The following is a 23761-nucleotide window of genomic DNA, read 5'->3' as shown; positions in this document are numbered from 1 at the left end:
CCACCTTAAAGGAGTAGTCCACTTTAAAGATGGGGTCCATTGACTTTTCATAGTAGGAAAAAAAATACTATGGTAAGTCAATGAGCCCCATCTTTAAAGTGGACTACACCTTTAATTGTAATTTTTATTCACACATTTCACCTTTAACCAGACTAAAATCAATTATCCTCCTTATTAAAGCTGCAATCTGTAACTTTTGCTTCTACATCCCAATCTCTATTTAAAACAAAATCGCAGGTTACTTTATTTACATATCTTAATGTTGGTTGAAGTTGAATGAAGACCGAAATATCCTGCAAAACTATATCTATAACTCAAATTATAAATCATTATTATAAGCTTAAGGGCTTGTTATAGTTGTGTGTAGGTCCTACGGCGTAGCCGCGACGGCGTAGGTTCAGCGTCGGTTTTCATTTATACTTTTACGTCGTCGTCCGCATCAACGTCCAAACACACGCGCAGACCGCTGGTAAGCAGTATCCATGCGTGTTACCACAGTAGCAGCGCGACCGTCAATGAAGAAGCTTGGCAAGTTAACCCACAAATGAAGAAGAAACAGCAACTTGTTGTGTATGATTTGAGAAGACCAGCAATGATGGAAGTAAATAAACAACGACTTCGTTGCAGTTTGAGTTAAATCACTCCTCAACTTGGCCATTCTTTGTTTTCATCGTCGCAAACGGAAATACCTATGACGCAGTTTTTTTACCTGACGGGAGGGGTTCTGGTGGACCAATCACAGCTCTTGCGGTCCGCGTAGATCTGACGCGCTGTTTAAATTTTTGCGAGGTGCACGTCAGGCTACGCAGAGCTACGCACAGGCTACGGATAGCCTACGATGTAGAACTTACGCACGACTATAAATCGGGCTTTACTGTTGCGTATTATCTTAAGGTATAAACACTGATTTTAATGTACTTGCTCAATAACTGTTTTTTGTTTCAAGCCATTAAAGTTACAGATTACCTCTTATAAAGTAACACATTTTTTAATAAGCTGGACTACACTCAGAAATAAAGGTACAAAAGCGGTCACTGGGGTGGTGCCCTTTTAAAGGAGGTGCAATGATATGCCTGAAAATAGTCCCCTGCTATTGAAAGGTACTAAGGGGACTATTTTAGGCTGCTGCGTAAAATCACTACGCCTCCTGCAGCCATGTTACAGCAGCAAATTCTTTGATTATTACGCCAGAATGAGAGGATAGTTCCTAGCCATATCGGCCTAGAAAATCACAACTTTTAATTTTCTGTCAGTCTTAGTACACGATGTAACTACAGAAGAGACAAGTTTTAAATAGGAAAAATATCAAAACTCTTTGGTTATTTTTTAGCATGATGCTAATGGTCCAATCAGATTCAATGGATTATGCTAAGCTATGCTAAATGTGGTACCGCCAGACCCAGAGATCAGCTGAATGGATTGCAAAATGGTAAAAATCAAATGTTTAACTCTAGGGGAGCTGGAAAATGAGCATATTTGTAAAAAAAGTGGAGTGTCCCTTTAAAAAGTAGTCTTTATAACTAAAGGGTTCAGATAAGTTAATCAAAGGTACCTCAAAGGAACATATCTGTACATAAATAATACATATTAGTGACATTGTTTGTATCTTTATTTCTGACAGCGTAACAAGTTTAAAGCATATTAAGTTAAGAATTTGTTCAAACTGTAAATGATACTAATAGTGATGCTGGCCTTAGCCAACGCTACTAATAATCATTACGTGTATTTATAGTGTATTTACAGTGTATTTACACAACAAAATACTTGAAATCCATGCATTCCGTGTGGGTTAGGGTTGAGTTTAGGGTTAGGTTCAGGCCTGGGCCTGGCGGATGTTCAGTTCTTTCACAATATCAAGTACGTTTGTGTTGATATTCGTGTGCATGTGTGTGTGTTTTATGATCGAAAGAGCAAATAAACAAGTTGATGACCCTGAATGTGACTTATACCAGCAGCATGCATGCATGACTCTGTTCCCAAGCTGTGGGAAAAACAGAGCCTATTTATACATTGACCAGGCCTTTTCCTGTGTGGTGTTTATAGTGGATGCCTGTGGATTATGGCTGCAGTAAACTAGCACTTGTTAAAGTTTCTGTCATTCCATGGATATTCCAGGAATATAGGTTACCCTAAATCCCAAAAAGCACATTCACTGAAGGAATATAGTGTGACTGTTTTCAGATTCCTGAGAAGACTGGGACTTTTTCTATGTCACTGATGCTCTCAGTAACAATTCTTCACTGAATATTACAACATGATTTCATAGAGATTCATGTTATAGTCATGAAAAATTGGATAAATTTACTTGTGTCAGTGGCACAAAATTCAGCTTTTTTTCGTGATTTGAGCACGAATGTCTTTTTTGTGTCACTCATGAATTTCTATAAATATTTTTTTGTGTCTGTGGCATGACTTTCTTTTTCGTGTCATTTTTTGTATTGTTTTCTCTTTTTTTCCTATTTTTAAATCATTGTCACTGGGGTTGGGGTTAGATTTGGGGTTTGGGTTAGAATGTACTTTTATGTATTGGTTTCTACATGTTTTTCTTCCACTTTTAAAACTATTCTCGCCTAGAATTTTGGTTAGAGTTGGGGTTTGGGCTAGGATGTATAAAAATGTAACAGAAAGCGAAGGACACGAATAAATTAATCAAATTTTGCATGACTATAACACGACTTTCCGTGAGATCAGTCTGGAATATTATTGTGTTAATCCACAACTTAACCCTGTCAGTGTTGAGGACATTATCAAAAACAATATTAAGTCTTTACAATCATAAAAACAAACAAATATTTTCTAAATATCGCCAGGTTATGTCTACATTTATGCAATTGGCTTATGCTTTTATTCAAAGCGACTTACAGTGCATTACAAAGTATACATTTATCAGTATGTGTGTTCCCTGTGTTCAAACCCATGACCTTTAGTGCTTGCAACACAATGATCTACCACTGAGCTATACAGGAGCACAATGGACTATGTGACCCTATATCACAAACCTACCACAAGTCTTAAAGGACAAGTTCGGTATTTTACACTTAAAGCCCTGTTTTCAGATTGTTTATGATTAAATAGAACAGTTTTGACTGAAATTTCGACATGCCCCGAGAATTTTGGGGGGTTTGTGTTTCAGCTCCTACCTTTACAATGGGTTTAATGGTGCACTTGAACAATCCTTTCTAAAATGCATTAAACTTTCGTTTACAAAGACGTGAAACTCACCGAGTGGTCAGGGGTGTTCACTGATATGCTCACACAAAAATCGCTGCAAAAGATGCTTTCCAACAGGTGTTTTAGCATTCGTTGTTAACTTGTGGACCTATTTTTCCAAACTCCTCACACCCGTACATTCTTCCGTTGAGAGCTTGAATAATAAACACTCCAGCCCAGGTGGTGGCGATAATCCGCCATTGCCAATTGCAAGAATATAAACAAAGTTCCCGGCGCGGAGTAATACCGTACCTCACAGCACAACTAATACAAGTCAATGGAGTTGGCAAAAACTACGATAAAATAGCTGTTGGAATGCGTATTTTGCAGCGATTTTTGTGTGAGCATACCAGTGAACACCCCTGACCACTCGGTGAGTTTCACGTCTTTGTAAACGAAAGTTTAATGCATTTTAGGAAGGATTGTTCCAGTGCACCATTAAACCCATTGTAAAGGTTGGAGGTGAAACACAAACCCCCCAAAATTCTCGGGGCAGCCGCATATGTCGAAATTTCAGTCAAAACCGTTCTATTTCATCATAAACAATCTGAAAACAGGGCTTTAAGTGTAAAATACTGAACTTGTCCTTTAATGGAAAACTACACAGTTTTTTATATTTTACTATGTTCTTACCTCAACTTAGATGAATTAATACATACCTATATTTTTTCAATGCGTGCACTTTTAATCTTTGTACAGCGCGTCGTGAATGTGTTAGCATTTAGCCCCATTTATTCCTATGGCTCCAAACAGGGATGAATTTAGAAGACACCAAACACTTTCATGTTTTTCCTATTTAAAGACTGAATAGTTACATGAGTAAGTATGGTGGCACAAAATAAAACTTTTGTTTGGAGCCATAGGTATGGATGGTGCTATGCTAAATGCTAACACATTCAAGAAGCGCTGTATAAAGATTAAAAGTGCAAGCATTGAAAAAAAGAGATGTATTACTTAATCTAAGTTGAGGTAAGAACATTGTAAAATTGAATAACGGTGGTGTTTTCCTTTAAGTAGAACGGGTATGTTTGTAGCAATACATTGTATGGGTCAAAATAATTGATTTTCTATGCCAAAAACAATTAGGATATTAAGTAAAAATCATATTACTAAAAGATATTGTGTACCATAAATATATCAAAAATGTATTTACCAGTAGTAATGTGTGTTACTAAGGACTTTATTCGGACAACTTTAAAGGTGATTTTCTTAATATTTTGATTTGTTTGCACCTACGAAATATTGATTTGGTCTCTACGAAATATTGTCATATCCCAACAAACCATACAGTTTCAATGGAAAGCTTATTTATTATCTAAATTTAAAATAATATTTTTTTTTACCCCTATAAGTGGTTTTGTGGTCCAGGGTCACACATGGACTAAAAATGTATTTAATTTAATTTATTTCATTTAATTTGGCAGATGTTTTTATCCAGAAAAATTAAAAAGCAGGGAGCATTCAGCATTTGCCTTAAGATCCAACAATAAACACAGTATTAGTATTGAGGTATCGTATCGTAATGCAAAAGTTAAAAAAAGAGCAGTTTTAAAAGGAGAGGAAAAGTTTACATTTTAAATAAAGTAAGTAGAGAAATGTCTAAAATTATGAAGTATCAACAATAGAAACTTTTTTTGAATGGTTTTTCATATGTACAATGTAAAAAAAATTCCGTAGAAATTGCAGCTGGGTTGCCGGTGACTTACCGTAGATTTAAATTTATGTTTTTTACTGGCAAAATTTTGTTAAAAGTTATATGAACATTAAACATTTACAAGTCTTTGTCTTTACAGAGCAAAACTAAAAAACAGCATCAAGCAAAACATTCTGGGAAACAAAATCTGAAGCAAAAAACAGAAAAAGTTTGATGATGATTTCTGGTTCCCAGAATGCTTTGCATAAGGCTGTTATTGTATAGTTTTATTCTGTAAAGATAAAGACTTGTTAATTTTAAAATTTATTTAACTTTGAACAAACTCTTGCCAGTAAATAACATAAATGTAAATCTACGGTAAATTACGGGCAACCCAGCTGTAATAACATTGTAATTTCTACGGCTTTTTTTACAGTGTATACGTGTATGGGTATGTATATATGCATATATGTGCATATATATTTAGATTAATTTTAAAAAAATATTATAACTTTTTACTTAAATCTAGTTAAAAAAATATTTTACATTTCTAATTTGCACATTTTCTTTTAAATAATTATTTTATAATTATAAGCAGTGTAATGACCATATGTACTAAGAGACTAGAAAATATTTTATAGTTGAACCATAAGACCATTTAAAGTAAATGCTAAAAATGTAAAGAATGGGGAACATTTAAGAGAAGAATTAGGATGCATTTACAGTTTCTCTATTACAATGATTATACCTAAAATCTAAAAGCTTCTGAAAAAAATTATCTTCAGCATGTTATGCGTCCCATAAATCCAAGTTCTGTTCTAGACAAATAACTAGAAAATACAAGAATGACAAAGAGCTAAAGACGGCCAGCAGACAAATGTGACCTCACAGAGCCACAAGGCAGGGATGAGGATGAGGAATGAGGTGTTCATCACACAGAGACAATAGCTGCTCAGTGAGGACCCTGACAATCTAAAGTCTCTCTTTGTTAAATGAAAAGGTAAATAAAGAATGATTTATAACATCTGATGAGTTAGTAATGCATGGGGGTGGATACCAAGTGGTTTAGCTTGGCGACTAGCTTGTAAGTTTAAATCATTTAGGGGTTGAGCAAGATACCCAAGCCTCAGTTCCCCTGTGGGGACCTGAGGGGTCACGGTGCATACCATACCAAACAGCTATATGTCAGATTTGCTAGTTAGCATCATAAAGTGGTTATAAGCTTGCATAATAAAGTTTCACCATAACCTCATGCAGCAAACCACAATCTTTTTCTGTGTGATATGATCATACACTGATTTAAAGAGTATATTATTATTAAACTCCACACCCGCAGCAAAAGAAAAGAGACTGGACTGTTATTAAAGTGAAAAATGTCTGTAATAATAAACATTATGGTTACCGTAGTGGGAGGAAAAATTTGAAATGAACCACAGCTTCATGCAAGCTTTGCTATTTAAATATCGACAGGACAGCGGATAACTCTTTCACAATCCCACAGTGACACGGAGACGAGAAAAGAAGATATGGATTTAATGTGCATGTTCGGACACTGGAGCCAAAGCATATACGAATTGGCATGAGAGCAGTAGGGATTTAGTAACACACAGTATATACAGTAATGATTCCCAGGCTTGCTCCACGGGTTCAGCTACAACTTGTGACATCATCGAGAGGGCTTAAAGTTCCCACGATGCAATGCACGTGAACGAGCCTTAGGGACCGAACCATTATAGACTTTCACTCTCAGGCATGTAAACAAGCCCTTCTCAAGTTTTTCACTCAATCTTTGTTTCCTTGAACAAACGGGTAGACGTTGTTACTCGATGCTGGAAAACACATGCTCGATTTCGACACTGTAGGAAACATAATGACGACGCTACACTACAGTTTATTTTGTGATGCATGCTACATACTGTAAGCATTAAACTTTGCATACTAAACATATTCATTAAAGGAAGGACCAGACCCTTATAAAATATCATACTTGGGGCAATACACAACCGAAATCTTGACAACCACATAGCAATGTATTTGCAATGACGCACAGCACCTTAAGAACCTTCTACAACATTACAGCATCATCCTGGTGAGATTTGCAAACACTACTTGCATTTTCTTCAGAAACTAAAAATCTACACACTTCTAAACTATTTATGTGTAACCTGCATCTAAAATGCACAAATGTGTAAATGCACAAAATATACATACAACTGCCCTAAATCTGATGCTTTACTGAATGTTATCACATCATCAAACTTATGTCCACTCATGACCATAAGCAGATTCACAAACTCACATCAGCAACATCAGTCATTTTGCAGCACGCAAATAATCGTCCACCAAACTAACCTTGGTCAACCTCATGCTCCCTTTAGTTTCTGCTCTTTCCCTCCTCACAGACCCTCTTACGGGTACCGGATCAGGCTCGTCCCCGCAGCTATCCGCACTCAGGGCGCAACCCATATAGAGATCTGGACCAGGTTGGTCCTCTCCTTCCTTTCGCTCTCTCTGGCTGAAGTTTCCCGAGCACACAAGAGCAGCTGTTTTTGTCCGTTCACTCGAAGCCCTTCCCCTTTTCCTGGCTCCCATTCAAACACACACACATGTTCGCCCGTTGACACTCATCTGTCTCTGGTGAGCACACACGTGTAAACAATGGTGAGAATATGTCTATTAAATCAAACGTCCATTTGAAGCTAGCACGCGTACGGTCAGCCGAACTTACTCGATGCGCAAGACAACATCCAGAGGATATCAACCCCCCTCCTGCTTCTCCCAAACACATGCACTATTGTGCTGAAGTGCTCCAAGTCTTTCAGACCATACACAGACATGTGTTGATGATTTTATTACCTGCTAAACTGAGTTCAAGTGCCCACAATTGTTACTACTTTTAAAGTCTTAAAATAAAGGTGGTAGAAAAGGATCTTAATGCCACAGATGAATCATTTTTCGGTTCCCAAAAAACTATTCAGTCAAAGGTTCTTATAGAAGAAGGGTTTCTTTCTTAACTTTTATAATCTGAAGAATTTATAAAAAAGCTTAAGGACCATTTAGCAACAACCTAGAATAACCCAACAATCATCCAGAACAACCTAGGAGCACTCACATTATCCAAATCAAACGGCAACCAAACGCGTTTCACCCCAAAAGCCTGGTTCGTTTGACTAGTGTGATTGCTCCGTACCATGGTCCGGCTCGGTTTGGTTAATCACGTCCTGGCCGGCTTACAGAGCTGGGCTAGGGCGCGGAATGCACAAAATCACAAAAAGTGCCAGAATGTGATTCCAAAGGGTGAGACGTCAGTTGTGTGACATTAACTTTAATCTGCCTTCATAAAGACCTTCTGATGCACACCGCTACATGCACGTCTGAGCGGTGCAAACGATGGATCTACTAAGCATTATGATGGTGAGAGGGCTGTCATCACGTCCCGAACGACTCACAATAGAAGCTCCAAACTTAATGGGCTCCAGTGAGAGAGAGAGCTTCCTTCAAAACAATTGCATCCTAATGAAAATAGCCTGCTCATGCTCGGGCACGGATCAATAAAAAGTACAGTACGAGTGGGGAGGTGGGACAATCCCTTTTGGTCATAGTTCAGTCTGGTTAGGTATAATGTGAGCACACCCCTAGAAACCACCTAGTAGCCAACCAGAACAAACCTGGCCAACCTAGCAAGCACCTAGCACCCACTCAGAACAATCCAGCAAGCACCTAGCAACCACCTGGAAACCCCTAGCAATAGCAGAAAATATAACTTCTTTTTTTATTACTTTGTGATTTCGTCACATCCATAAACAAAAAGAAGAGAACATATAGAAAATTACTTAAATAACTGCAATTTAATGTTTTAAACAGAAATGGCAATAGAGAGGCAAAAGTTACAGATTGCAGCTTTAATGTAAGTTTAAATGTAAATTGAGTTTACCGGAAGTCTACCGTTTAGTCCACAAAAGCCGTTTGTTTATGTTGTTGCTGCAGAAACCTCTATAGAATTTAACCAATCAGATCATGACATCAAAACTCCAGAAGTGTTTCCAATTTTGTACAGTATGGGAGCATCCAAAATGGTGCACTCCAATTAGGTACTCATTTGAATACGTAAATACTTCGCAAGCTCAAAATAAATACATTATGTTATGTATATAGTATGGATGTGTATATTGTAGTATGAATGAAATCCGGACGTACTATTCACAAATCCTCTTCTATAGCCTTATGGAATAGTGTCCATCAAATGCACATACCAGAATTTAGCCGGCAGAAGTTAGTCATCCAGGTACTGTAAATTCGGACATACTTCTTATATCATGTAGTGTTTCTTCCCTACTATATAGTAGGAAAGTATGTGGCTTTGGATATAGCCTATATTCTCTACCAATCAGATGTTCAGCAACCGGTCCATGGGTGGGACATCTGAGGCTGAGGGTGGAGCTACCTTCTTGCAAGTGATGCCAAAATACTACACATTTTGAAATCTTAAAATCCCTCAGGGAATCCCCCCATTGTCCTATAATTCAGATCTCAATGTCTCTAGATGAGGTTTTCCCCTCATTTTTCAAAAATGATGTTTTTATGCAGGTCTTATGCACAGCTATAAACTCGGAGGGTTGGTGTAAAACAACATGGAAGACAAAAAAAGGTTTATGTTTAGGCCTACCTGAAATATTGTCAAGTGAGCACTAGTGCTCAATCGAGCATTGGCATTTACTCATAGCAGAAAGAGAGGGGGACAGCACAGGAAAAGGGGAGGGAGGGATACAAGAGGGGTTTAGAAGGCACGCCTGGAATTCGCCTTAAAAGGGGTCCAATTTAATGGTCCCACAGACCACCCTTTCACCCCCTCCCCCTTTACTCTCCATCTCACTCTCTGATGAGAAAAGTAAAGGAACTTCAGAATAAACTAAAAACATGCAGCTGAAGTCAAGAGTTCTTGTGTCACATTTGACTCCGGGAGGCCTCGATGGGGTAAAGCGCCTCTACTGAGCTCTGTTCTGTTTCTCAGTTCCACGGCATACAAGCCATGCAGCCGTGGATCAACACTGCCAACTCGCATACCAGCTCAGCCCTAAACCCTGGAGAGCTGTGGCTTCCCAGCAGTGGTTGTTGTGGTTCGATACACCATTTCATTTCCTGCTGGATAGCCGTGGGATAGCCAGAAGTGTCCATAAAAAATATGCAAGGAAAAATGAGACATGAATGATTGAGGTGAAAAGATATTTAGTTGTGATATTAGATCTGTAAGCATTGCTTACTGCGCTGTGACTACTAAGACTTTATGTAGTTTTTTTCATTCGGTTGTTTTCATTCCCATCACACATTTTGATTTAAAACAGGTCAGGTTTAAATGATGGTGAGCGGAAAGAGGGATTTTAAATTTAGGATGAAAGAGAGGAGATGAAAAGCACCGGCCAAAGTCACACATCAATCAAGATACCAAAAAATGCTAGGTTGTTCTGAGTGGCTGCTAGGTGCTTGTCAGGTGGTTGCTAGGTTGGCCAGGTAGTTCTGGTGGCTGCTAAGTGGTTGCTAGGTTGTTTTCATGGCTTCTAGATTATTGTCATGTTGTTCTGGGTGGTTTCTGGGTTGTTCTGGTGTTGATCTCAGTGTCTGCTGGATGGTTGCTAGGTTGTTTTCATGACTTCTAGATGATTGCCATGTTGTTCTGGGTGGCTGCTAGGTGGATGCTAAGGGATTGCTATTGTTTTAAGTGTATATTAGGGGGTTGCTAAGTTGTTCTGAGTGTCTGTTAGGGGGTTGCTAAGGGATTGCTATTGTTTTAAGTGTCTGTTAGGGGGTTGCTAGGTTGTTCTAACTGTCTGTTAGGGGGTTGCTAAGGGATCACAATTGTTCTTAGTGTCTGTAAGGGGTTTTTAAGTTGTTCTGAGTGTCTGTTAGGGGGTTGCTAAGGGATTGCTATTGTTTTAAGTTTCTATTAGGGGGTCGCTAAGTTGTTCTGAGTGTCTGTTAGGGGGTTGCTAAGGGATGGCTATTGTTTTAAGTGTCTATTAGGGGGTTGCTAAGTTGTTCTGAGTGTCGGTTAGCGGGTTGCTAGGGGATTGCTAATGTTCTAAGTGTCTGTTAGGGGGTTGCTAAGGGATTAACATTGTTCTAAGGGTCTGTTAGGTGGTAGCTAAGTTGTTCTGAGTGTCTGTTAGGGGGTTGCTAAGGGATTGCTATTGTTTTAAGTGTCTATTAGGGGGTTGCTAAGTTGTTCTGAGTGGCGGTTAGCGGGTTGCTAGGGTATTGCTATTGTTTTAAGTGTCTGTTAGGGGGTTGCTAGGTTGTTCTAACTGTCTGTTAGGGGGTTGCTAAGGGATTGCTATTGTTTTAAGTGTCTATTAGGGGGTTGCTAAGTTGTTCTGAGTGTCTGTTAACGGGTTGCTAAGGGAGTACTATTGTTTTAAGTGTCTATTAAGTGTTTGCTAAGTTGTTATGAGTGTCGGTTAGCGGGTTGCTAAGAGATTGTTATTGTTCTAAGTGTCTGTTAGGGGGTTACTAGGTTGTTCTGAGTGTCTGTTAGGGGGTTGCTAAGGGATTGCTATTGTTTTAAGTGTCTATTAGGGGGTTGCTCAGTTGTTCTGAGTGTCTGTTAGGGGGTTGCTAAGGGATTGCTATTGTTCTTAGTGCCTGTAAGGGGTTGTTAGGTTGTTCTGAGTGTATGTTAGGGGGTTGCTAAGGGATTGCTATTGTTTTAAGTGTCTATTAGGGGGTTGCTAAGTTGTTCTGAGTGTCTGTTAGCAGGTTGCTAAGGGAGTGCTATTGTTTTAAGTGTCTATTAAGTGTTTGCTAAGTTGTTATGAGTGTCGGTTAGGGGGTTGCTAAGGGACTGCTATTGTTTTAAGTGTCTATTAGGGGGTTGCTCAGTTGTTCTGAGTGTCTGTTAGGGGGTTGCTAAGGGATGGCTATTGTTTTAAGTGTCTATTAGGGGGTTGCTAAGTTGTTCTGAGTGTCGGTTAGCGGGTTGCTAGGGGATTGCTAATGTTCTAAGTGTCTGTTAGGGGGTTGCTAGGTGTTCTAACTGTCTATTAGGGGGTTGCTAAGGGATTGGCATTGTTCTAAGGGTCTGTTAGGTGGTCGCTAAGTTGTTCTGAGTGTCTGTTAGGGGGTTGCTAAGGGTTTGTTTTTGTTCTAAGTGTCTATTAGGGGGTTGCTAAGTTGTTATGATTGTTGGTTAGCGGGTTGCTAGGGGATTCCTATTGTTCTAAGTGTCTGTTAGGGGGTTGCTAGGTTGTTCTAACTGTCTGTTAGGGGGTTGCTAAGGAATTGCTATTGTTCTAAGTGTCTGTTAGGGGGTTGCTAGGTTGTTCTGAGTGTCTGTTTGGGGGTTGCTAAGGGATTGCTATTGTTTTAAGTGTCTATTAGGGGGTTGCTAAGTTGTTCTAAGTGTCTGTTAGGGGGTTACTAGGTTGTTCTGAGTGTCTGTTAGGGGGTTGCTAAGGGATTGCTATTGTTTTAAGTGTCTATTAGGGGGTTGCTCAGTTGTTCTGAGTGTCTGTTAGGGGGTTGCTAAGGGATTGCTATTGTTCTAAGTGTCTGTTAGGGGGTTACTAGGTTGTTCTGAGTGTCTGTTAGGGGGTTGCTAAGGGATTGCTATTGTTTTAAGTGTCTATTAGGGGGTTGCTAAGTTGTTCTGAGTGTCTGTTAGCGGGTTGCTAAGGGAGTGCTATTGTTTTAAGTGTCTATTAAGTGTTTGCTAAGTTGTTATGAGTGTCGGTTAGCGGGTTGCTAAGGGATTGTTATTGTTCTAAGTGTCTGTTAGGGGGTTACTAGGTTGTTCTGAGTGTCTGTTAGGGGGTTGCTAAGGGATTGCTATTGTTTTAAGTGTCTATTAGGGGGTTGCTCAGTTGTTCTGAGTGTCTGTTAGGGGGTTGCTAAGGGTTTCTTATTGTTCTTAGTGTCTGTAAGGGGTTGTTAGGTTGTTCTGAGTGTCTGTTAGGGGGTTGCTAAGGGATTGCTATTGTTTTAAGTGTCTGTTAGGGGGTTGCTAGGTTGTTCTGAGTGTCTGTTAGCAGGTTGCTAAGGGAGTGCTATTGTTTTAAGTGTCTATTAAGTGTTTGCTAAGTTGTTATGAGTGTCGGTTAGGGGGTTGCTAAGGGATTGCTATTGTTTTAAGTGTCTATTAGGGGGTTGCTAAGTTGTTCTGAGTGTCTGTTAACGGGTTGCTAAGGGAGTACTATTGTTTTAAGTGTCTATTAAGTGTTTGCTAAGTTGTTATGAGTGTCGGTTAGCGGGTTGCTAAGAGATTGTTATTGTTCTAAGTGTCTGTTAGGGGGTTACTAGGTTGTTCTGAGTGTCTGTTAGGGGGTTGCTAAGGGATTGCTATTGTTTTAAGTGTCTATTAGGGGGTTGCTCAGTTGTTCTGAGTGTCTGTTAGGGGGTTGCTAAGGGATTGCTATTGTTCTTAGTGCCTGTAAGGGGTTGTTAGGTTGTTCTGAGTGTATGTTAGGGGGTTGCTAAGGGATTGCTATTGTTTTAAGTGTCTATTAGGGGGTTGCTAAGTTGTTCTGAGTGTCTGTTAGCAGGTTGCTAAGGGAGTGCTATTGTTTTAAGTGTCTATTAAGTGTTTGCTAAGTTGTTATGAGTGTCGGTTAGGGGGTTGCTAAGGGATTGCTATTGTTTTAAGTGTCTATTAGGGGGTTGCTCAGTTGTTCTGAGTGTCTGTTAGGGGGTTGCTAAGGGATGGCTATTGTTTTAAGTGTCTATTAGGGGGTTGCTAAGTTGTTCTGAGTGTCGGTTAGCGGGTTGCTAGGGTATTGCTAATGTTCTAAGTGTCTGTTAGGGGGTTGCTAGGTGTTCTAACTGTCTATTAGGGGGTTGCTAAGGGATTGGCATTGTTCTAAGGGTCTGTTAGGTGGTCGCTAAGTTGTTCTGAGTGTCTGTTAGGGGGTTGCTAAGGGTTTGTTTTTGTTCTAAGTGTCTATTAGGGGGTTGCTAAGTTGTTATGATTGTTGGTTAGCGGGTTGCTAGGGCATTCCTATTGTTCTAAGTGTCTGTTAGGGGGTTGCTAGGTTGTTCTAACTGTCTGTTAGGGGGTTGCTAAGGAATTGCTATTGTTCTAAGTGTCTGTTAGGGGGTTGCTAGGTTGTTCTGAGTGTCTGTTTGGGGGTTGCTAAGGGATTGCTATTGTTTTAAGTGTCTATTAGGGGGTTGCTAAGTTGTTCTAAGTGTCTGTTAGGGGGTTACTAGGTTGTTCTGAGTGTCTGTTAGGGGGTTGCTAAGGGATTGCTATTGTTTTAAGTGTCTATTAGGGGGTTGCTCAGTTGTTCTGAGTGTCTGTTAGGGGGTTGCTAAGGGATTGCTATTGTTCTAAGTGTCTGTTAGGGGGTTACTAGGTTGTTCTGAGTGTCTGTTAGGGGGTTGCTAAGGGATTGCTATTGTTTTAAGTGTCTATTAGGGGGTTGCTAAGTTGTTCTGAGTGTCTGTTAGCGGGTTGCTAAGGGATTGCTATTGTTTTAAGTGTCTATTAGGGGGTTGCTAAGTTGTTCTGAGTGTCTGTTAGCGGGTTGCTAAGGGAGTGCTATTCTTTTAAGTGTCTATTAAGTGTTTGCTAAGTTGTTATGAGTGTCGGTTAGCGGGTTGCTAAGGGATTGTTATTGTTCTAAGTGTCTGTTAGGGGGTTACTAGGTTGTTCTGAGTGTCTGTTAGGGGGTTGCTAAGGGATTGCTATTGTTTTAAGTGTCTATTAGGGGGTTGCTCAGTTGTTCTGAGTGTCTGTTAGGGGGTTGCTAAGGGTTTCTTATTGTTCTTAGTGTCTGTAAGGGGTTGTTAGGTTGTTCTGAGTGTCTGTTAGGGGGTTGCTAAGGGATTGCTATTGTTTTAAGTGTCTGTTAGGGGGTTGCTAGGTTGTTCTGAGTGTCTGTTAGCAGGTTGCTAAGGGAGTGCTATTGTTTTAAGTGTCTATTAAGTGTTTGCTAAGTTGTTATGAGTGTCGGTTAGGGGGTTGCTAAGGGATTGCTATTGTTTTAAGTGTCTGTTAGGGGGTTGCTAGGTTGTTCTGAGTGTCTGTTAGGGGGTTGCTAAGGGTTTGTTTTTGTTCTAAGTGTCTATTAGGGGGTTGCTAAGTTGTTATGAGTGTTGGTTAGCGGGTTGCTAGGGGATTCCTATTGTTCCAAGTGTCTGTTAGGGGGTTGCTAGGTTGTTCTAACTGTCTGTTAGGGGGTTGCTAAGGAATTGCTATTGTTCTAAGTGTCTGTTAGGGGGTTGCTAGGTTGTTCTGAGTGTCTGTTAGGGGGTTGCTAAGGGATTGCTATTGTTTTAAGTGTCTATTAGGGGGTTGCTAAGTTGTTCTGAGTGTCTGTTAGCGGGTTGCTAGGGGATTGCTATTGTTCTAAGCGTCTGTTAGGGGGTGGCTAGGTTGTTCTTAGTGTTTGCAAGGTGATTTGTATGTTGTTCTAACTGTCTGTTATGGGGTTACTAGGGGATTGCTTTTGTCCTAAATGTAAGTTAGGTGGGTGCTAGGTTGTTCTGAGTTGCTCTAAGTTAGGGGGTTGCTAGGGGATTGCTAAAAAAAACGTTATTTTGTGTATTTGGTATAATACAATGTGATTGCATGGTTTATGATTCAAAAAACACATTATTTTCCACATACTGTACATTTTTGTAGCTTCTGTTTTCAATTTCTTCCTGAAATGCGTGGATTTCGTACAAAACTTTTGTACTTACCATGTTTAAAAGATTTGCTCACAATGCAATGCTGACAGGAGTTAACTTATAGTATAGGCTGAGTCCAAGCGGGAGGAATTATGATAATGTCGGTCTTGCCTACATCACCAATCCCAGGAATAAACTGTGGCCTACAATCCAGGTGTTTGATGTATTCCAAGAAAAGAGATTTACGTTGGAGACAATAACTCGCGCCATCGTTTACTTTGGGGTATGTGCCTTTTGCATATAAGTAACATATACTAATACACACACACCTCAAAGGAAATGTAAAATCGTGAATCGGATAATTGGTGCTCTTTAAAAAGAGAATAATATACTGTATGAAGGCCTACTTATCAAAGCAACACAGACACAATAAAGCCCTTCACATGCATCTTTCAACATCTAAAGAGACAAAATACTAGAATACTGAGAAAATAACAAAAACATCAGCTAGTCAGACATGTGCTGCTTTCGCACTTTCGGAGACCCGAGTTCGATTCCCGGCTCATAGTCATTTGCCAATTCCATACCCCTCCCTCCTCCCTGTACTTTCCTGTCCTGTCCTCTCCTCAACTCACTTTTAACTAAAGGCAAAAATGTCCAAAAAATATCACTTTAAAAACATCAACTAAAAATCAGCCAGCTGTTCGCAGCTGCTAAGCACTTTCTGGCAGGACAATGTTTTCCTGGAATAAATCTTCACAGACATAATTCTCACTATCTGGTAATAGTGTGAGGAGGCTTTTAACGCAGTCTGACTAGAAAGCAGATAGAGATTTTACAGAGAAAAATTAAATATGAACCGAATGAAAGTGAAAGGATTTCTACAGGAATCTACAGATGTCTGCTTGGCCTCTCTAATCTCATTCTTTTATTCTGTTTTGAAAGAAATGAAAAATGAGGAAGAAATATAAGGGGTTGTTGATGAGACTGCTTAAAATAGAGCGAAGACTACGCAGTCCAAAAAAGGAAAGATAAACAGAGAGACCGAGAAAGATGGGAAAGTAAGTGAACACTCGAGACAGCATTTTTAAACAAACAATCTTAGATTGTCCACTAAGCACAAGGCACTACAAGCAGTCGCAAATGAAAACAACTTAAAACACCTGTACTTAAATATGAAATTGTATCAAATGCCATCTATAATACTGTAACTAGAATTTTTTTCATACAAGCATAATGCCCTGAGAAGGGGAGCAGATGTTACCATTAACGACAACCAATTTAGCATTCTTTTCAGGAAGTGTACGGCAGCTGTTTTAACTTTCTCACAGATAGCAATACCTAGATGTCACGGCCATGCCTATTGGACTGTGGTGCATCTGTATCTGATCAATTTGCACTATTGCACAGAAAGGAAAACACAAAATTTGCTTCAAACCATTGGGATGGAGCACTAAAGATGTTTATTTTAACTAAAATAATGTGCATTGTGCAATGCAAAAGTCAAGGGTTCGATCCCCAGGAAACACACATACTGATCATGCATAAAAACATAAATGGAATTTGCATAGTTTTTAACAGATAAGAAACACAGGGTTCCCACACCTTAGTAAACTTCAAATTCAAGGACCTTTCAAGGACTTTCCAGGTCCAATACCCTCAAATTCAAGGACTAAATGTGGGGACACATTTCAAGAGCAAGGTTACATTGTGTTACCTTTAAAGATACATTGTTTCAGTTCCCTTTCGATGAAACTCGCGCTGCATCATTGCGTAGACACTTTAGGGACGCCTCAAAGGGAAAATGCGTCTGAATGTGTATATCAAATTCAACCAATGGTGGGGCTTAACGGCAAAGAAAGGGTGACACGGGAGCCAGGAAGTATATCGCTTTCTGAAATATTGCCAAAGACGGGGTTACAGGGACGCAGGAAGTATGGCAATGGAGACGCAGCGTCTCGTTCCCTTCTCAGGGAACAACAGTTAAATATGTAACCAGAGACGTTTTCATCTGTCAAACACAACTATGCAAAAAAGCATTTTGGTATGAATCAACACTCGCATACAGAAGATATAAGCATTTAAAGCAAACAGTTTAGCACGTGTGCTTAAAAAGTCTAGAATTTTTATGATATTATCCTACACTACACAGGAAATAATATGGATTTTTTTTTTTCAGAAAACTTCTTGCATAAAATAGATTTAAGCACTTTCATTGGCTTGTATCTATGTATGTATATTTTCAAAATCTTTCCAGGGCCTTGAATTTTTTCCCCCAGATTCACAAACTTTCAAGGATTTCAAAGTTGACCTGTGAGAACCCTGGAAATAGTTAATCAGATTTTTTTTATCATCCTACAATACAAACACTAAAAGATGTGATGCCTCTTCAAGCAACAGTTCACCCATAAAGAAAATCTGTCATTATTTACCCCACTTCTGTCTAATCCAGTATGCTCTTATTTCCATATAATATGTTCTCAGTGTGTGTCTGTGTCATAACACTATTACATCCCCCTTAGGTCAGTGTTTCCCAATCCTGATCCCCTCTCAAAATGTTTGAAATGTCTCCTTATTAAACACACCTGATTTAACTCATCAGCTTGTATTAGATAGAAATGTTAACCATTCTGGAAGGAGGCTGATGAGTTGAATCAGGTGTTTTAAATAAGGAGACATCTAAAACTTTCTGGGAAGGGGGTACTTGAGGATCAGGATTGGGAAGGGCCGACTTGTCAAACTGCATATGATACAGCAACAAGTCCCACCTACAGAGGGCGTGTGAGAGACGTTTCAGAAAAGGCCACCTACTGTTTATACAAAGCCTTGACCCAAACTCCCTCGAAATACACGAGAAAATTTCCACATTTACCGCAGCGTATTTCACAGTCTCCACCTAAACAACTGCTGAAGTATTCGCAGAACGTGCTGCGGTCTTCCAGGGTTTGGTTTGGTCTTTATTTAGTCTTCGACACTCTTGAGCTTCTTGGCTGGGAATAAAACCGATTGTGCCCAAACCAGGGTGGGTGTGAGTTTTTGAGAGCCATAATTTAGTCTCTGTTTCATAAACAAAAAGGATGGGGAATTGTTGCCAAATTCTGGGAAATGTTGCACAACACATCGGTGACAAATTAAGCAAAACTCCCAAGTGTTTTAAACCACACAACAATAAAATTTAACTGTGTTTGTGCTATCTCACTGTTACTCATTGTTAGCTCCGAGCAATTAAAATTGTCACGGCGTGTGACTGAAGGAAGATGAGGAGATTAGGAGTACGAATAAATATGAATAACTTTAATAATAAACAAAACAACAAACAGGATGACACGCAATTATCACATCAAACATTGACGCAATGGAACAGACAGAGGCTGCGTCCGAAAGCTTGGGCAGCTGACTTGTTGCCCCGGTGCCTCATGAGGCAATGGGCGTTTCTCAATGTCAAGGATACTTTCTCAATGTCAAGGTGTGCTTTCAGCACTGCGTGCGTAGGATTGTGTGTGTTTTCAGAGCGCGAAGGCTACACATATGCATCCTTTCCTGTATATGGGATATTTCTAGAATGAAGAACTCAGTCCTTTTTTGAAATTCCGAGGATCCTCGACATAGGAACAGTCCTTCAACGGATGTTGATGACATAGCATCCTCGAAATTCCGGCTAGCTTCCGAGGATCCTTCCTTGACATTGAGAAACACTTAATGACTTCGGAAGCATAAAGGCAGCTCCGAGGCATTGATTCGGACAGCCTTCATAGGCAGCGTAATGGAAATCTGTTTGAAATATAAACAGAGAGGGCCTTTGTGTGATAACTAATCCCATATTTGAAACCAATAATACTAATTTCTTGCTAGAAATGCAATTAAACAGTGTAAAAAGTTAAAATAAGACTATATTTACCCTAAATTTGTTCTCCAGTCACTTTCTTGGCCACCATTTTATTTTTTTGACTTGACCAGGCTTGACCAATCACATTCACCGTGCATGCCCATGGATAGAGTTGTGGGACAAGACGATGAATGTATCTCAGGAAACAGGAAGTAAACCTAACATTTGATTCAGACATGCCTTGATGTCTCCATGCCTTGGAATGCTGCCTCCGAAGGTAGGAGGATGATGGGAAATGTAGTCCGGATGCGGATGAATAGGGAAAACCGGAATACGAGGAGTGTGACAGAAATTATGTTAAACTTCTTTTTGTAGATGTTTTATATTATTGCCAAATTCTGGGCACATAATGAGGTGGTTTCCCGGACAGGGATTATCTTAAACCAGGACTAGGCCTTAGTTTAATTAGGACATATGACTAGTTTAAACAAACATGCCTTACTAAAATTATTACTGGTGTGCATTTTATGGCAAAAGAAAGGGGACTGATGTATTTTAAGATCGGTGCAAGTTGTTTTCAGTTTGGACAGCTCTTACATTTATTTTAGACTACGACTAGTCTAATCCCTGTCCGGGAAACCGCCACAAAAGGTACAAAAGCTTGGATGGTACCCTTCACAAAAGTCCTAATCGGGTGTGCCTCATACGTTTTGAAAAGTGAAGCCGCTGGCCCCCTGGTGGCTGGCTGCAGTACAAGTTATAAACCCCGCCCTCTTAATACAATCCAACGGAAATTTTCAGAAATATGGTTTTGGTCCTTTAGGGTAGTTGTTATATGTTCAATTGTTCATTTTTGTTATAAGTTTAATTTTAGCTAGTAATTTGATGCTATAGAAACAGGGCATGTCGTTATGATTGGCATGGTTGAATTGGGCACGCGAGCGTTTGGGCAGAAGTTTGATACCGCGGCTCCGCCTCTGGCTCCACAGACATTCCTTCTGCGCATGACCTGTTTTACGTAACATAACATGGCAGTGCCCATGGTCAGAAATTTCTGGCTAAAACTCATTACAATGGAAGGAAGCGCATGCGTCGGCCATCTTTTAAGTCTATGGTCCTAATATGTAACATTTAGGTACAGTAATGTACACTGTAAAAATTATATCAAATCAATATATATTTTATGTTACTTTATAGCCTGGGTGCCAGCCGATCTTAGCCCCGCCCACAACATTTTGAGGACGGGAAGATCAGCCTGGGGTTTCTCCGTTGAGGAGCTACTATGCGAGACCCAAAGCTGGTCGACCAATCAAATTGTCAGGGCGGGCTTTATACGATGATGGACAGATGATCAACAGTAACGTAATCAAACACACGTCACCAAAGAGCGCGTGTGTTGAATCTTTTTACAACGAAATGGCTGCCGCTGTAGAATTCACAAGTGCGGATTCTGACATTGAGTCTGTTCTAAAAGATATCGACAGAGCATTGATTTTAAAAGAGAAACGCGATCAAGGCATTTGCTGATCGGAAAGATGTTTTTGCCGTCCTTGCGGGATTCTGGAAAAGTTGGTCGCACTTATGGAGGACCAAGTTAAAGAAGCAACTGAAATGGGCATCACAGCGATGCAATTCGGCGTACACGACAAGATGGATATAATTAGCGGTCGTTGCCAGCTTCTTTTCGGAACCCCGGAATCGTGGCTGCTGAATAAGTGGAGGGACATGCTAGGCTCCGATATTTTTCAAACAAACGTAATGGGTATCGTCGTGAATGAAGTTCACCTAATGTACAAATGGTAAGAGATCTTACTGTATGACTTAGTAAATACTTAATGTTGTAATATAAATAAAATGTTGTAAACATAGTAGGTGTTGATGTACGTTCGCTAACTCAGAATTAGTATAATCACAATGTTAGTGTCATTGACGTGAAATAACTAGCAGTTCGGTCAGGCTGCAAAAGACATAATTTCAACATACACCACACACTCCGTTGCTCTGATTGGTCATAGGTCTATCCAATTGAGTGCAGAGGCATTTTTCGGTTAAGACACGCCTCATAATCATAGCCCAATGGAGCGGGTTTAGACTCAAATTCTGACTAGAATTGAGTATGACAACGTCAGGCTAGTTACTTTAATGAATTAAGTACAAAACTTACAAAACGTACATAACAAATTAAGTTAAACAATTTAAACTTTTTTATAAGTTATGCCAACTTAACACAAGTCAAAACTTAAAATAGTAGGTTGAATTGACTTGCAAAACCAATTTGTTTTAACTTCATGCTGCATTTTGTTTTTACAGCGTCCCTCTTAGGTACTATTTTGCACGCTTTAGCTACAAAGGTGTACTTTTTGTAAGGATACTGCCAAAGTGAAGTACTATCAAAAAGTACACCTTTGCACCTATTGAGTTCATATTAGTACCTCATATTGGTACCAAAAATTGCATATTAGTTCCCTTAAAGGTATATATTAGTCCCAAATTAGTCCTAAATGACCATTTTAATGGACACTGCCCCCAGTGACAGCTCAAGACATTTTTTTTCTGCCAGTGTGAAAGATCAGACATGAAATGCATGCAGTACTGTCAACAATCAGAATCTTTTATCAGATGCAGATACTGGCTTGTGGTTTAGGGGAAAACTTGGCAGTACATTGAATCTAAACTGGCTGAAAACCAGAACACAGTGCCAGGAAGGAAAGGACAAAATAGACACCAATACCATCAATTCACTTTGAAAGCAGAAGACAAAACATGTGCTGTGCTCTTGACTAAAGGGCACAAAACAAGGATGTACTGCATTGAGCTACAAATACCCTGTAAAAGAGTTGATCTCTCTCTCTCTCTCTCTCTCTCTATAAATAAATAAATAAACTCTGTGTGTGTGTATCTATCTATATAGAAGCAGACATATGAAGAATACACTAAAAAAAAAAATCGCAGATATCAGAAAGTCAACATTGCTAACCTGTTTTCTTCTGGAAAGGAAGCCACAGCTGAAACTTAAGCCTTTGTGCTGTCAGTTGGTCGACATTGCGTTAGCAGCGCAATGGTTGTGTGTTTGATTCCAACACAACTACTGATGAAAAAGTATACCTTGGGATAAAAGTCAAATGCATAAAATGTAATAATGCATTAAAATTAGATACATTTAATAAATATAATTTAATCACGGACCAATGCACACAGCTACCGAATGTGAACCAGACGGATGTTTCTCTCCACATGAGAAACTAGATCAGAATAGAAAGAAAAAGATGAGACACGGCATGTGCAGATGTTCTGAGAACATTAGGTTCCTGTCCTCTCGTCCGCATCCCACGGCCCTGTCTGCTTCCTGTCAGGGTTGCTGTACTGTAGAGATGACCCTTCGAGGCCGAGGCTTAGTAATGGGGCCTGAAATTTCACATTCTTTGGTCTCTGTCCAGCTGAAGGTCAAAGGATGAAGGGGGTGTGAAGGGGATGCACAGCATGAGTGGAAGAGACTTTTTACCATTGTTTAATGCATAACATTGGCAAAGATTCAGAGAACGTTAAGGAAACATTAAAGGGGACATTTCACAAGACTTTTTTTAAGATGTCAAATAAATCTTTGGTGTCCCCAGAGTATTTATGTGACGTTTTTGCTGAAAGTACGATATATTTAATTTATTATAGCATGTTAGAATTGACACTTTGTTTTGACCTTTCAAATGCAAATGAGTTGATCTCTGCACTAAATGGCAGTGCTGTGGTTGGATAGTGCAGGTTAAGGGGCGGTATTATCCCCTTATGACATCACAAGGGGAGCAAAATGTCAATGAACTATTTTTTCACAGGATGGTTTAGCCAAACTAAGTTACTGGGTTGTTCCTTTTTACATTTTCTAGGTTGATAGAAGCACTGGGGACCCAATTATAGCACTTAAACATGGAAAAAGTCAGATCTTCATGATATGTCCCCTTTAAAGGGATTAAATTCTGTCAACATTTACTCACCGTCAAGTTGTTTCAAACCTGTATAAATGTCTTTGTCTGGCTGAATACAAAGAAAGATATTTTAAAGAATGTTTGTAACAAAGTAGATTTGGGGCACCATTCACTTTCATTGTAAAAAAATAACACTATTAGTGAATGCAAGTGAATGGTGTCCCTGAACTGTTTGGTTACAAACATTCCTCAAAATATCCTTGCTTGACTCAAATGATGAGTTTTTAAATGTCATTCCTTCATTAGGTGTCATTCTATTCAAAATGATATCTATACATTAAAATACATAATAATAGATAAATTATTATTGCATTTTTGCAGGGTGATATGTCTGCAAGTGTGACAATGGTCCAGAAGGCACAGGGATTTGAGTTTTTACATTTAAATATTTAACAGTTAAATATTTAAATTAAAAAAACTTGTGCCATACTGAACTCTGCCTTACTCTAGTATTACAAAAATGCGATCACACTTTGCATACAACTTTGTTTATATTCTTTGCATGTATTTAAAGGT

At 39.4% G+C, this 23761-nt stretch overlaps 1 protein-coding gene across 4 annotated transcripts in view; it reads right to left on the bottom strand.

Annotated features, from left to right (window-relative positions):
- tns2a (tensin 2a) overlaps positions 1-7449 on the bottom strand; it is a 78277-nt gene extending 70828 nt beyond the window's left edge. For 2 of the 4 annotated variants that reach the window (XM_065249819.2, XM_065249821.2), the window contains exon 1: positions 7196-7449. In XM_065249819.2, the coding sequence (XP_065105891.2) occupies positions 7196-7435 (240 nt within the window). In that variant the 5' untranslated portion in view covers positions 7436-7449. The remainder of the gene's footprint in view (positions 1-7195) is intronic. The other 2 variants (XM_065249820.2, XM_065249823.2) reach the window with 2 other exon arrangements.
- Positions 7450-23761: the final 16312 nt, after the last annotated feature.

Source organism: Paramisgurnus dabryanus, chromosome 21 (genome assembly GCF_030506205.2).
Source record: "Paramisgurnus dabryanus chromosome 21, PD_genome_1.1, whole genome shotgun sequence".
Lineage (NCBI taxonomy): Eukaryota > Metazoa > Chordata > Actinopteri > Cypriniformes > Cobitidae > Paramisgurnus > Paramisgurnus dabryanus.
Note: the sequence above shows the minus strand (reverse complement) of the source record. Positions and strands in the feature narration are given on the sequence as shown.